The following is a 12,193-nucleotide window of genomic DNA, read 5'->3' on the forward strand; positions in this document are numbered from 1 at the left end:
CATCGAGCGAAAATTGCCTGGGCAAAATTAACGCACTTTTAAAGAGACTTTCCGTATCGCTTTGCGGTTGTTAAAGTCTCTTTAAAACTGTTTATTCTATATAATAAATTTGTTGAAATTTGATGGGATGGGTTACCACAGTAAAGCAATTTGCGATGAAGTGGATATGGTAGCTTGTTGCAGTGCTTTAGTAAATAAATAAATGAAATGAAGGTTTATAAAGAAAGAAAAAGTTATGTCTTTTTTGTAAAATCTGTTAATAAAGAAGGTGCTTTTTTTTATTTAAATTTATAAAAGTTGTATTGAAACTACTATTGCCTAAATTCGCACCAAAGTGAAAATAATAATAAATCATTTTACAAGGGAATAGCACATGAATACAGGACTACCTAATCAAAAGGTATTCCAAAGATAGATACTATTTATTTCATTTATACGCTCATTAGACTATGACTGTTCGAAAAGTATGGTTTTCTGTTTTACTTGTAAAAACACTTATTGATACACTTTTCTAGTTTCATCATAAATGGATTGGGCCTATAAAAAAAATGCGACGAGAAGACCAGTAGGATTATAACAATTCCATGTTTCTGTTGCTTATATTCTATATTGAAAGGAGATTTCACGCTCAAGAAAACTATCACCAACAACCTAATGAACCGAAATTTTTGTACAATAAAAATTATGTGCAAGCAGTTGTCCCTGTTTGCATATGAACTAGTACAGACGGTCTACTAAATAAGAATTGTCGACATGATCTACCACCCACTTACAAAAACACCTACAGAGAGGGGAATCTCTATTCAAATTATGATGCATCTAAATTCAAAGACTGGAGAATACTAACTTTTGGCAAAATAAACATAGCAGACGACACTGTTTTCATCATTACTATATTTTCATACAATTACTCTATATAATTATATATATAATATTCTCTTACTTTTTCCTACAAGCAACGCAGCGAAATGGACTTCCCTATTCTGTAAATACTTCTGAACTCTTGCCAATTCGTTTCTTCGTCCTTAACCAAAAATTGTTTCATTAAACAATGGGCCGCTTAAGGAAGAGATTTAATGAGAAGGGCCGTCAAAGCGGCATCCAGAAGATGCTGAACCTGAAAAAGTCGCGATTGCATCGCTCTATACGAGAGCAAGATGATGCGTCTTCAGAAGTTCCTAAAGCCATTCCTGAGGAACCTCAAACCACCGATACAAATGTGGATGTCATTACAGATGAAGATAAAAAAGAAAAAGAGGAGAGGAAGCGCCAATTGAAAGAACAATTGATGAAAGAAAATGAAGGCGCTCCCATGTCTGCGAAAAAGAAAAAGCGGTTGGACAAATATATTGTAAGTTTGACTTCAATTACGATTTGTTTTGATGAAAATTTGCTAACAAAGTCAGGAAAACAAATTAAAAAAAGAGACCTCTGCTGCTTTAATGGCGAAAATCGCCGAGGAAACTGTAGATGTATCTTTATTGTATAGTACAAAAGACCTAGGAAAACCAAAGACTTCCAGGGAACGGCTACAAAGATCCTTGTTGGAGGAAAAAAAGGGATTGCCAATTTCCGATCCTTCTAGTCGTCTTTATACGTCCGTAGAAGTGAACGAAACTCAACCAGAAACTCCGGATACTAATCTAGAAGATATCTCCCCAAATAAGAATATACCTGGTTCTGCTTTTGGATTCGGATTCTCCAATACTTCTGCTCCCTTGGGGACTACAACTGCTGCACCCATAAAAGTTCTTCCACCCAAACGCAAAAGATCACTTCGATGGGGCAAAACCGAAGATTTTAGTGACGCTGATGACTCTGATGAACAAGATTATCTAAGCACAGATAGTGAAGAAGAAGAAGAAGAAGACGAGGACGAGGAAGCTGATTCAGGACCCGATGAGCAATCATTATCAGAAAAAACCTCTACAGAGAACGATAAAGCTGAAAGTCCTCCTGATGGAATTGACAGCAATCTTAAAAACCAAGCTAGTAAGAAGCAACCAGTAGCTGCCCAGCACCCTGATCTTCATAGTGAAGAGTTTGACCTAAACTCGTCAGAAGAAGAACTAAGTGCTGAAGAAAGTGACAAAGAAAGTGGTAACGACGCTACTGAAAGAGCTAACCGTTTTAAATTTTGGGCTTCTCAACAAGTTCTTCCTGGTGACTCATTTGAGCATGAGAAGCAAGAATCTGTTATTTCAGCTCAAAACGACGAAATTCGTCAGCGCATACGAAATCCCAAAAAGCTTAAAAAGGCTGAAGATGATTCCGATGTTTTACCTGTAGGTGTTGACGAAGTGAAAGATCGAAAGACAAATTATAGACTTGTTAATCGTCCCCCCGAAATTCAGGAATCCAGACTCGCACTTCCCATAGTTGCTGAAGAACAAAGCATTATGGAACATGTATTTGCCAATGATGTGGTAATTGTCTGCGGTGCAACCGGAAGTGGTAAAACGACTCAAGTCCCTCAGTTTTTATTTGAAGCTGGATTTGGTTCTCCTGAGTCAGATACCCCCGGTTTGATTGCAGTTACACAACCTCGTCGTGTAGCTGCCGTTAGTATTGCTAAAAGAGTTGCCGAAGAACTTACTGGCTTCTCCTCTAACGTTAGTCACCAAATTCGGTTTGACAGCACTGTTAATCCAGAAACGGCTATCAAATTCATGACTGACGGTGTTTTAATTCGTGAGTTATCAACTGACTTTTTGTTAACTTCGTACTCGGCTATTATCGTAGACGAGGCTCATGAGCGTAGTGTTAATACTGATATTCTACTTGGCCTTTTAAGTCGTATTGTGCGTCTCCGGAGAGAAATGAGCGAGAATGATCCTAATATAAAGCCTCTCAAATTGTTGATCATGTCTGCCACACTTCGTGTATCCGATTTCGCAGAAAACAGACAACTCTTTACTCAACCTCCCCCAATTTTAAAAATCGATGCTAGACAGTATCCTGTCTCCATCCATTTTAACAGAACGACGAAGGTGAACTATATAGAAGATGCATATGACAAAGTCTGTAAAATTCACAATCGATTACCAGCCGGTGCTATTTTGGTATTTTTGACTGGTCAGCAGGAAGTAGAGCAACTTTGCTCAATGCTTCGAAAACGATTCAATCGCTCTTACAGACCTCAACATAAACAAAATGGACGTGTCACTATCTCTAGAAAAGAAATGTCACTAGAAAATGAAGATATTCAGTCTGACAGCGAAGACGAAGAGAAAAACATCTCTCCGAAGTTGGACTCTATTGAATTAGACAAAGAATCTGAGCCAATGCACGTTTTACCTCTTTACTCTTTGTTGACTACGGAAAATCAGTTAAAAGTGTTTGAAAAACCACCAGAGGGTCATAGAATGTGTATTGTCGCTACCAACGTCGCTGAAACTTCTATCACTATTCCGAACGTCCGTTACGTGGTGGACTGTGGAAAAGCAAAAGAAAGAGTTTACAATGAACATACCTCAGTTCAAAAGTTTGAAGTTTGCTGGATTAGCAAAGCAAATGCCGATCAACGTGCTGGCCGTGCAGGCCGTACTGGAGCAGGTCATTGCTATCGACTCTATTCTTCAGCTGTATACGATAGAGAATTCAGCCAGCATTCTTTGCCAGAAATCTTACGTGTGCCAGTTGAAAGTATCGTGCTTCAAATGAAGAGTATGAATATCGATAATGTTGCAAATTTTCCTTATCCTACTCCTCCTAGTCGTGCAAACCTTCAAAAAGCGTTGCAACTGCTATCGGTATTGGGCGCTACTGACCGTAAAGATCAACTCACAAAATTGGGGGAACAAATGTCTTTGTTTCCACTTTCTCCAAGGTTTTCCAAAATGTTAATTATTGGTCAGCAACTTGGGTGCCTTCCTTATGTCATTGCATTGGTGGCAGCACTTTCTATCAATCAGTTATTTGTATCGAAGCAAGCGCTTTTATATGATGCTAATAGAAAGGAAACAGTTTCAGAAGAAACTGAAATTATTGAGAATGAAGATTTGAAACAACGTGAAGAGCATAAAAATAGGTTACGTGGCTTCTACAACGCTCTTTTTAAGTTTCAGGCCATAGACACGGATTCTCCTGCCTTGAGATACCTAAGTGCAGTCTGTGCTTATGACTATGCGGCCGATAAAATTAGATTTTGCCGAGAAAATTATCTTCGTTCTAAAGCGTTAGAAGAAGTTTTCAGTCTCAGAAAACAATTAATCAACCTTCTAAAAAGGTATATTGTAGGCACTAATAATGATTTCGCCAAAATACAATTGAAGCCTCCGTCTGATACACAAATAAAGGCATTACGGCAGTTTATAGCTTCTTCCTACATCGACCAAATTGCGTTCTACGACCAAGAAAAGAAGGGTTATGTTACACTATTTCCATGTGGAGCTGAAACCGCACGATTTGTTCCGGACACTCCTCCCAACTTCCAGCCTCAGTTTGCTGTGTATCAGCATCTACATGAAAGTTCTACTGGAAGGGTGTATATGGAACCTTTGACATCCGTCACTGGTCAACAGTTGGCTAGACTGGCAAAAAATTCTAGTCTAATATCTTACTCGAAACCCTTGTCTTATCCTCCTATCCGCTACATAGACGATGGTATTAAACGAGAGTGTTATGTTATACCAATTTTGAGTTCACATACGGGTTCAGGCGGAGCTTCATGGAATCTTCCCGCTGAAAGGGTTTTACAAAAACGTATCAATGGAAGATGGGAACTAACTCAATAATCCATTATCTCTATTGATCAATTAATTAGAAGAACCATTTAAAAAAGGCAGTCATTTTCAGGACTTAAATTCACAGATCTTAAATTTTTAGAATTTTAGAATGATTAGGTAGGTATTTTGGGATAAATTATAATACGGGTTTTTATCTTTTCATTATAACAGAAACACACAATAAACAAAGTAAGAGAGGAAGTGTTCATGATAGGTTTGGTATTCATTCAATGTCCATTGCATCTTGGTTATGCAAGGAAGGAAACGTATTGGTATGGCTACTAGTTGTCACATTAGGCACTTTAGGGTCGTTAGATTCATCATAGTCATCTTCTAGTTCTTCAACGACTACAGAACTGCAAGGTTCATTTTCTTCAGGGTTGTTGGAATCAGAAGACATAGGTTCTTCAACTGTCCAGTGAGGTCTACTTTCAGTTGGAATATATTGAATTAACCGAGTGTCATCTTTATCTTTGAGATGAGGATCGAAGCCCCAGTGAGATGATGATGGAAACTGGGGTACAGTGGAAGAAAAACAAGGAGAATTGAAAGAGAGTATCTTCAAACGATTTGGGTAAGGAACTAAAGATTTGGATGCATCGGGGGGGACTTCGGATTCTAGTTCAGGCGCTCGCTCTAAAGGACGCCCCGTAGACAAGTCAACTACTTGGGTTGTCATTTGTGGATGATTCGATTCCAAAGAAACCTTTTTCCTTGGTAAACCATCTGTTTGCAGGTCTTGCTGCAACTGAGAGGTACTCCTTGGAATCGCCGAAGAGTTGTTATCTGGAGAAACGAATGCATGTCCAGCTAAATCTTCATCCATATGAGTCTCATCTGGATGGGATCGTTTTCGGGAACCAGTAGGTGAAGTTGAGACCGGAGGGAAAGCTTGATGGAAAGAGGTCTCATCTGGTAAAACCGAGTTTGAACCAAACCGTGGTCTCTTCGCAAAAAAATTTGAATCATAAGAAGAAAAAGGAGAAACTAAAGAGATCTGGTCGTCCTCGGGGAATAACCCGTTGTCAGAAGGTCTGTCACGCTTCATATAGAATAATTAAAACACAAATGCCAAATAAATAGATAGAATAAATAAAATGTGCAAATAAAAATATGTAAGAAAGAATTGAAGGCTTCTTGAATCAATCCTACTTTTCTTGTTTCGGTAATAGAACAAACCAAAAGCCAAACGTAATTTTCAATCAATCGTTTCACTTATTCTACCTTTAAATCCAACTAAATAAGTGAAGTTTTTGATTTTTGTTCCAATTCCTGTACTTTTATAAAGGTGCTTGCATTAAGTCAATTCCCTCTGGGAACGAAAAAATGACTGTAATTCTGGTACTTTTTCTTCAATCATCTAGAAAAATCCAAAGATTAAAATTTACGCCAGAATCCATATGTTAGTCTAAAGTGAGTTTATGTACAGTAAAAGTGCAAAAATAAAAGTATAAGAATTGGAAATAAGAAAACCAGGGCATTTGGTTGCATGAGGATTAGGTATAGAAACTATGCAAGACATATGTGGAACAATCGTATAGAACACGTGTCTAGCGTAATAGAAGAATTGAATAAAAAGAATTAAACGAAATCAAACATAACTGTGTTCTTCCTGCATCAATTCCGTGAAGACAAATTCCAGCGCCTTGTTCGGAATCACTGTAAATGCCTAAAAGACGATGATGGGACGTATAAAAGAAGGGACATATTTTCCTAGAATATAGAAGAATTCTGTTTCTAACATTTTCGGCGATAGTATCAGGAACTTGTAGAACTGCTTTGTTTTCACAATTGCGTCTCCAATATTTGGCATGTACTGGGGGACTCTTGAGAAAGAATATTATACTCAATGGGCTTTGTAATATTCTCCATAGATACGATATATTTTAAAAGCAAGTCTCAGTCCTTTATGGATATAATGCGAATCCTCGAAACGAGAATCACATGTAACAAAAAATTTGTAAGGCATTCTATCCATCGTTTCCAATCTTAACGAGTATACGAGTATTTAGAGGAATATATGAGTAAACATCAAAGCAGCTAATGAAAAAAACATGCGAACTAGCCTGAAGAAATGATCATCGCATGCAAGGGAATCTCTTACGGCCCGGCGAGAGTTAGATCCAAAAGCACAGAGTAGAAAATAAATCATCTTTTATTCCTGTTTATTTCTTTATATCTGCTGCTGTAGCACAGGGTCAAGCCGCGTTTGTTTACAGTCTTTACCAAAGATTGTTTCCTCTGAGAACGGTGTCTTTAGCAAGAATTCTCAACAGTAGCATCCTTATTCTTTATATCTTTTTCCTTTTTATCCTTTCCAATTGTTACTATTGTGAGATAGCCATGTAGACTTAAATCAGAACGAACCCATCAAGTTGACAAGTCGAGGGTTACTTTATTGAATAAAATCTCTCCTATTAAATCTTTCTTTCTTAAAAAAAAAAAATATTCTTTTTACCTCAAAATTCCCATTTCGGTCTGTTTCTTTCCTGCTGCACTCATACGAGAACAATAGCAAAAGAGCAACAAAGAATTGGCTGGGTCAACAATCTGCATCTGTACACTCAATTTGCTTTACTTTTACTTTTTTAAAAATATTTAAGAAAGCTCGAAACCATTTTTTTGGGATTTTAAAAATTATTTCGCAGATAGAACACCCATGGAGGCATTAGAACCAGAATTAGTAAAAATTTTAGATGTTGAAAAGTATGGGGCTTTAACACCTATTCCACAAGACGATGGGGTAAACCCGTTGGCAAAAATAAATTACTCCAAGGAATATGAGCAGGGAATGGCTTATTTTCGCGCTTTGGCCGCCAAACAAGAATATTCGATACGGGCATTCAACTTAACTTGCTTTCTAATTATGCACAATCCAGCCCATTACACAGTATGGGCATACCGATTCCAGGTCCTTAATTATATTCCAGAGCTTATTCCGCAAGAATTGGCGTGGCTCGATTCAGTCATTGAAGACTTTCAGAAAAACTATCAGGTTTGGCACCATAGACAGAAACTGCTAGGAATAACAAAAGACTATAAACGTGAATTGGAATTCACAAAAGATATGTTTTATTCGGATGCTAAGAATTACCACGTTTGGTCTTACCGGTTGTGGATTTTACAGAATTTCCATGACTATACAAAAGAGTTAAGCTTGACAGACTATTTACTAGGAGAAGATGTATATAACAACTCTGCTTGGAATCATCGATTTTTTGTGCTTTTCGAATCAAATGCGAACCTTGAACGGAGCTTGCAAGAAGAACTGGATTTTCTCAATGACAAGCTCTCTCAGTCATCAGATAATCAAAGTGCTTGGAACTATTTGAATGGGTATGTCAAGTGCTTCATAATAAGCTTTTTAATAACTGATAATTTTACAGAATTATGAAAAAAGTAGGATCAAATCAAGTAACTGGTATTGCAAATCGGTTAGAAGAATTACTTCCGTCTTCTAACAGATTTCTTTTGGAGTTCTTGGCTGAATATGATCCTACGCGTTCGAAAGTCATTTACGAAAAGCTAGCGAATGAAGTGGATCCAGACAATCAAACGCTGTGGAATTGGATGATCCAGCAAGTGCCTAGCCCGTGAAACAAAACGATCAACAAATGCCTACAATTGCTGGAAGTTCCGTCAGAAATGAAACGCTAAGAAACAGATAATTCACAAATCATATTGATTATATTTCTTATAAAGTAACGGAAGGTAAATTCATATAAAAGAGACTAAGAACCTTTGAGGGGCACGTTGTATGTACAAAGTATCCATCTTGTATACATGTAGAAACAAGTTTGCTCCTTGGCATTACTTATCATCAAGTTTAATTCGCTTTAAATATTCTAAAAGCCTATAATGTTTCTGTTAGTAAAACCTTGTCGGTCTCATTTTTTGGACGTACTCAGGATCATTTTGAATACCAGACTTTTCAAAAATTTCACGAATAGCCTGTGATAGTTCAATAAATTCTGGGTCTCTTGCCAATTTGAGCATCACCAAAGGCGAAGGTTGCACTCCTGGCTTTAGACCATGTTTCTCACAGAATACACGAAGACGATCAATTTTTTCGACAAGTTCTGGGTCGTTGAGGACAACAGAGCTCATTTTTTCTTCTATTTTCTGCATTTTATCGTCCATTCCCATGTTCTCACCAAACATATTATCATCTGGCTTTGTAGTCGCATAGCTTCTCCAAACCGGACGGACGAAAGCAGGTCGTTGCATACAACGAACTAAAGAATTTGAGGCTGTGCGTTGAAGAAGCACACGAGGAATCGCTTTCCAAAAATGCATGATGGTTTATATTCGAAAGTGGTAGAGGCTAGGTATGGTACAGGAGGTAGGTAATAGGGACACCTTTATGCTTTTGCTTTTGACACGTTCAGCAACTTGGTCAAACAATTCTATAAAATCCTATTCGTTCATAATTCGAAAATTTTGGCTGGCTATGAAGTACTGACCAGATTCATCTTGTTGCAAAACAAGGTTGTCACTAGAAGAAAAATGTTAGAAGGAGCGATAGTTTCTTGACTCATACGAAAAAATATGGGCTTTTTTATCTGCAAATCGAATACTGCCAGAAACCATCAGTAGCAGATTGGCAACCGACCCCATGACATTTTGACAGTCGTAATCTTCCACTTTGGTTTTCGTAGGTGGAAAGCTTGTAATCATGGATAAAAGATCGGCAGATTGCATAGGACGACCGTTCCAACTAATGAGACTCGAAGGCCGGTAAAATTCTGGAAGTTTGTCTCGTCCATTTTCGAGACAGACATAGTAACGATGTACAAAATTTTGGGCAGCTACAAGGATAATATTTAGTACTCTATAAACTTTTTTAATGTTGAAGGATTCAAAACATACACTGTGTTGCAAATTCCATTGATTGAAAGAATACGTCCTTGAAGGAACTAGGTAACTTGCGAAAAACACGACCAGCTTCTATTATTTGGCAAGTCAACAGAAAGAGAAAGGAATATGGATTCCAGTTTGTAGAGAAAAAGATAAATTTAACGAATTTCTTATGAATTGTTGTTTTGATATACTATTGCAAGCGTAAGACAAGAAACATTCCCACTCTGGTTATTACGGTAAAAAGAAAGTCAATTTTCTATTTAATTTAATGTACAGAACCAATACGTGATTTGATGGTTATAGTGTAGTAGGATAAATAATATACAGATAAAAGTAGGTAGAGAGAAAGGACTTGAGTATAGTTATACCTTTCCTTGGTCCCTATTTCTGGATAGGCATCCAAAACAAAATGCCTTTCCACAATTCTCCTTGGAATGATGCTTGGCAAAAGGAGCAGATATTTGGGATGTAGAAACGGGTTTGGCGACGAAATTTTGAGAATCCTTGTATACAAATGAAGGACGGGGAGAAACCATGGATAAGAGGGAAACAAAATTCCTTTTTTTCGTGGAAGTAGAAAAAGAATTTGGTCGCTTAGAAGGTGTAGAGCCTTTTCTTGATGGCTTTTCGGGAGTTTGGAAAGGATTGTTTGTGTTCGATTCTGCCTGAGAGTCTTTCACATCTTTATCTTCATTCGCACTCGGTGAAGGATGAGAAATCTCCTTGACTCTATGGTTTGGCTTTGGTTTTGGCTTAGGAAGTACCAAGTCTTTCGACTTTGATTTTTGGGCTGCATCTTCTTCCGAGAACGAATCAGGGACTGACTGAGAAGAAGCAGGAGGAAGAAAGGAAGATTTTTGATGAGAGCCCTGTTCTTTCACTATGGTATTAACGCAAGTGGTTTCGATTTCTTTCTTAGGATGCGATGCCTTTGAGAACGACGATTGATTGAATGGATGCAAACTACCAACCCTGTTTTGAAAAAAGGACACGAGAGGAACATCTTCAGCTATATCAAAATTACATTGCTTTGTTTTTTCATTTTCAACTGGTGTTTGATTCTCGCCCTTCGTCAGCTTGCTGGAGGGTAAGGCAAAAGCTGCAGATGTATCTTCCTGTGCATTATTAGTTTCGTCTTCTACCGTCCAGACGTCATTCTTGTTTTTTAATCCAAGTAAATGGCCTCTATTTACAACAATTTTTCCAGTGGAAAGGTCAATTTCGTCAGCTATGTCAGAAGTGTCGCGTCCATATTTTTCAAATAAAGAAGTCAGAAACTCTTCATAACGTTTTTGAGAAGCACGCCGACTTTCAAGTAAATCTTCTATCGTCGAAAGCTGAGTAGGACACGCGAATGCAGACGTAGGAGCATCCGCGTGAAAAGGATGAGAATCTGGGTTTCCAAAGGACGCGTGGTCTTCGTTTTGGAAAGAATTCATCAAAACGAATCTTTAAAAATCATGAGTTGATTAAAAAAAGGGGGAAAATGTCTGATTGAAAGTTCATTCACACTGGGGAAATATTGGCATGAGCATGTAAGTAGGTAAACTACTAAGGGACAGGATGCATCATACACCCTACTGACAGGTTGAACATAAAGGATAGCGGTTTGAAGAAAACAGGAATTTCTTAAAAAGAAGTTTGCTTTTAGTTTTGGTCAGCTTTAAAATTCTTTAAACAAGCGACATTTTTCCATATGATCCACCGCTGCAGATTTCGTTTCGTAAGGTGAATTAAAGGAAGCTTTCTCGTCTTTTCTTTCTTTTTTTTTCTTTCAAAATTAAGAAGTTCTTCGTATGTTAAAATCTCGATAATCGTTTCTTTGCAGGAAGAGCGTGAAATTGACACGCATGGCAGGCAGCAAGAAAACATAGGTCAGGAAAGCGAAGAGACTCTTCATTTCTCTATTCTTCTTCGAGTTCCAAGTCTTTGTCTTCAATACATCATATTCGCTTTCTTTTCACGCAAAAAAATTGGTGACCATGAAAGCAATAGCACTGTTCTTTGTCCTCTCAACTCTCAACTCTCTTTTTCATTGTCTACCTATTGTTTTCAAACTCAAAATAAGTAGCCTTTATCACTTTCTTTGTCATTTAAGCAACCTTTCAGGTTTGACCCATTGTGTTTCTATTGTTTCAAACGCCGTTACTTCGTCTAAGTAAGCTGGGCTATTGTTTGAATTATCCTAACGAACACTATAACTAATTGCAAAACTATTCTATCTCTCGATGTTCTAATGAAAGCCTTTTGTTTACACTGTGTTACCTATTTTTCTCTATGAATATCTCATCTTTGAGGAAAGAAACCCCAATATTTTTTTTATACTATACATATTTCAGCTGTAATGTACTATGTAGCAAACAATTGAGCCCTCTGTCTTCGAAGTACCTTCTTTTTCGTATCTTTGTTTACATTTCTTTGTGTTTCAAATGACAAAATGTTACTTCATGAAGTAACAGATGTTGTACATCCATTGTGAATCATCGCCTATTGTGAACGCTACCAACAACCATGGATTTGCTTTTAGTATTGTGTCTATTGTTTAGACACATTGTCTGACATTGAAGTATGTCCTTTGTCTATTGCCTTCCCAAAACGAAAAAAAC

At 37.5% G+C, this 12,193-nt stretch overlaps 6 protein-coding genes across 6 annotated transcripts; 2 read left to right on the top strand and 4 right to left on the bottom strand.

The window, feature by feature from the left end:
* Positions 1 to 1,051: 1,051 nt before the first annotated feature.
* dhx37 (ATP-dependent RNA helicase Dhx37) lies at positions 1,052 to 4,736 on the top strand (the record flags this gene model as incomplete). The annotated part of the gene is made up of 2 exons (XM_056181886.1): positions 1,052 to 1,351; positions 1,407 to 4,736. The coding sequence occupies 2 exons, from the start codon at positions 1,052 to 1,054 to the stop codon at positions 4,734 to 4,736; spliced, it is 3,630 nt and encodes a 1,209-aa protein (XP_056038178.1).
* Positions 4,737 to 4,950: 214 nt separating this feature from the next.
* SOMG_03096 (Schizosaccharomyces specific protein) lies at positions 4,951 to 5,775 on the bottom strand (the record flags this gene model as incomplete). The annotated part of the gene is made up of 1 exon (XM_056181887.1): positions 4,951 to 5,775. One exon carries the CDS (start codon positions 5,773 to 5,775, stop codon positions 4,951 to 4,953), a length of 825 nt encoding a protein of 274 aa, XP_056038177.1.
* Positions 5,776 to 7,386: 1,611 nt separating this feature from the next.
* On the top strand, positions 7,387 to 8,324 carry cwp1 (geranylgeranyltransferase I and farnesyltransferase alpha subunit Cwp1; the record flags this gene model as incomplete). The annotated part of the gene is made up of 2 exons (XM_056181888.1): positions 7,387 to 8,063; positions 8,114 to 8,324. The coding sequence occupies 2 exons, from the start codon at positions 7,387 to 7,389 to the stop codon at positions 8,322 to 8,324; spliced, it is 888 nt and encodes a 295-aa protein (XP_056038176.1).
* A 213-nt stretch (positions 8,325 to 8,537) lies between these two features.
* Positions 8,538 to 9,023, bottom strand: dpc13 (mitochondrial conserved protein Dpc13; the record flags this gene model as incomplete). The annotated part of the gene is made up of 2 exons (XM_056181889.1): positions 8,538 to 8,580; positions 8,632 to 9,023. The coding sequence occupies 2 exons, from the start codon at positions 9,021 to 9,023 to the stop codon at positions 8,538 to 8,540; spliced, it is 435 nt and encodes a 144-aa protein (XP_056038183.1).
* Positions 9,024 to 9,143: 120 nt separating this feature from the next.
* Positions 9,144 to 9,615, bottom strand: nxt1 (mRNA export receptor Nxt1; the record flags this gene model as incomplete). The annotated part of the gene is made up of 3 exons (XM_056181890.1): positions 9,144 to 9,222; positions 9,268 to 9,535; positions 9,597 to 9,615. The coding sequence occupies 3 exons, from the start codon at positions 9,613 to 9,615 to the stop codon at positions 9,144 to 9,146; spliced, it is 366 nt and encodes a 121-aa protein (XP_056038182.1).
* Positions 9,616 to 9,949: 334 nt separating this feature from the next.
* scm3 (CENP-A histone chaperone Scm3) lies at positions 9,950 to 11,026 on the bottom strand (the record flags this gene model as incomplete). Its single annotated transcript, XM_056181891.1, has 1 exon — positions 9,950 to 11,026. The coding sequence occupies one exon, from the start codon at positions 11,024 to 11,026 to the stop codon at positions 9,950 to 9,952; it is 1,077 nt and encodes a 358-aa protein (XP_056037310.1).
* Positions 11,027 to 12,193: the final 1,167 nt, after the last annotated feature.

This window comes from Schizosaccharomyces osmophilus, chromosome 2 (genome assembly GCF_027921745.1).
Source record: "Schizosaccharomyces osmophilus chromosome 2, complete sequence".
NCBI lineage: Eukaryota > Fungi > Ascomycota > Schizosaccharomycetes > Schizosaccharomycetales > Schizosaccharomycetaceae > Schizosaccharomyces > Schizosaccharomyces osmophilus.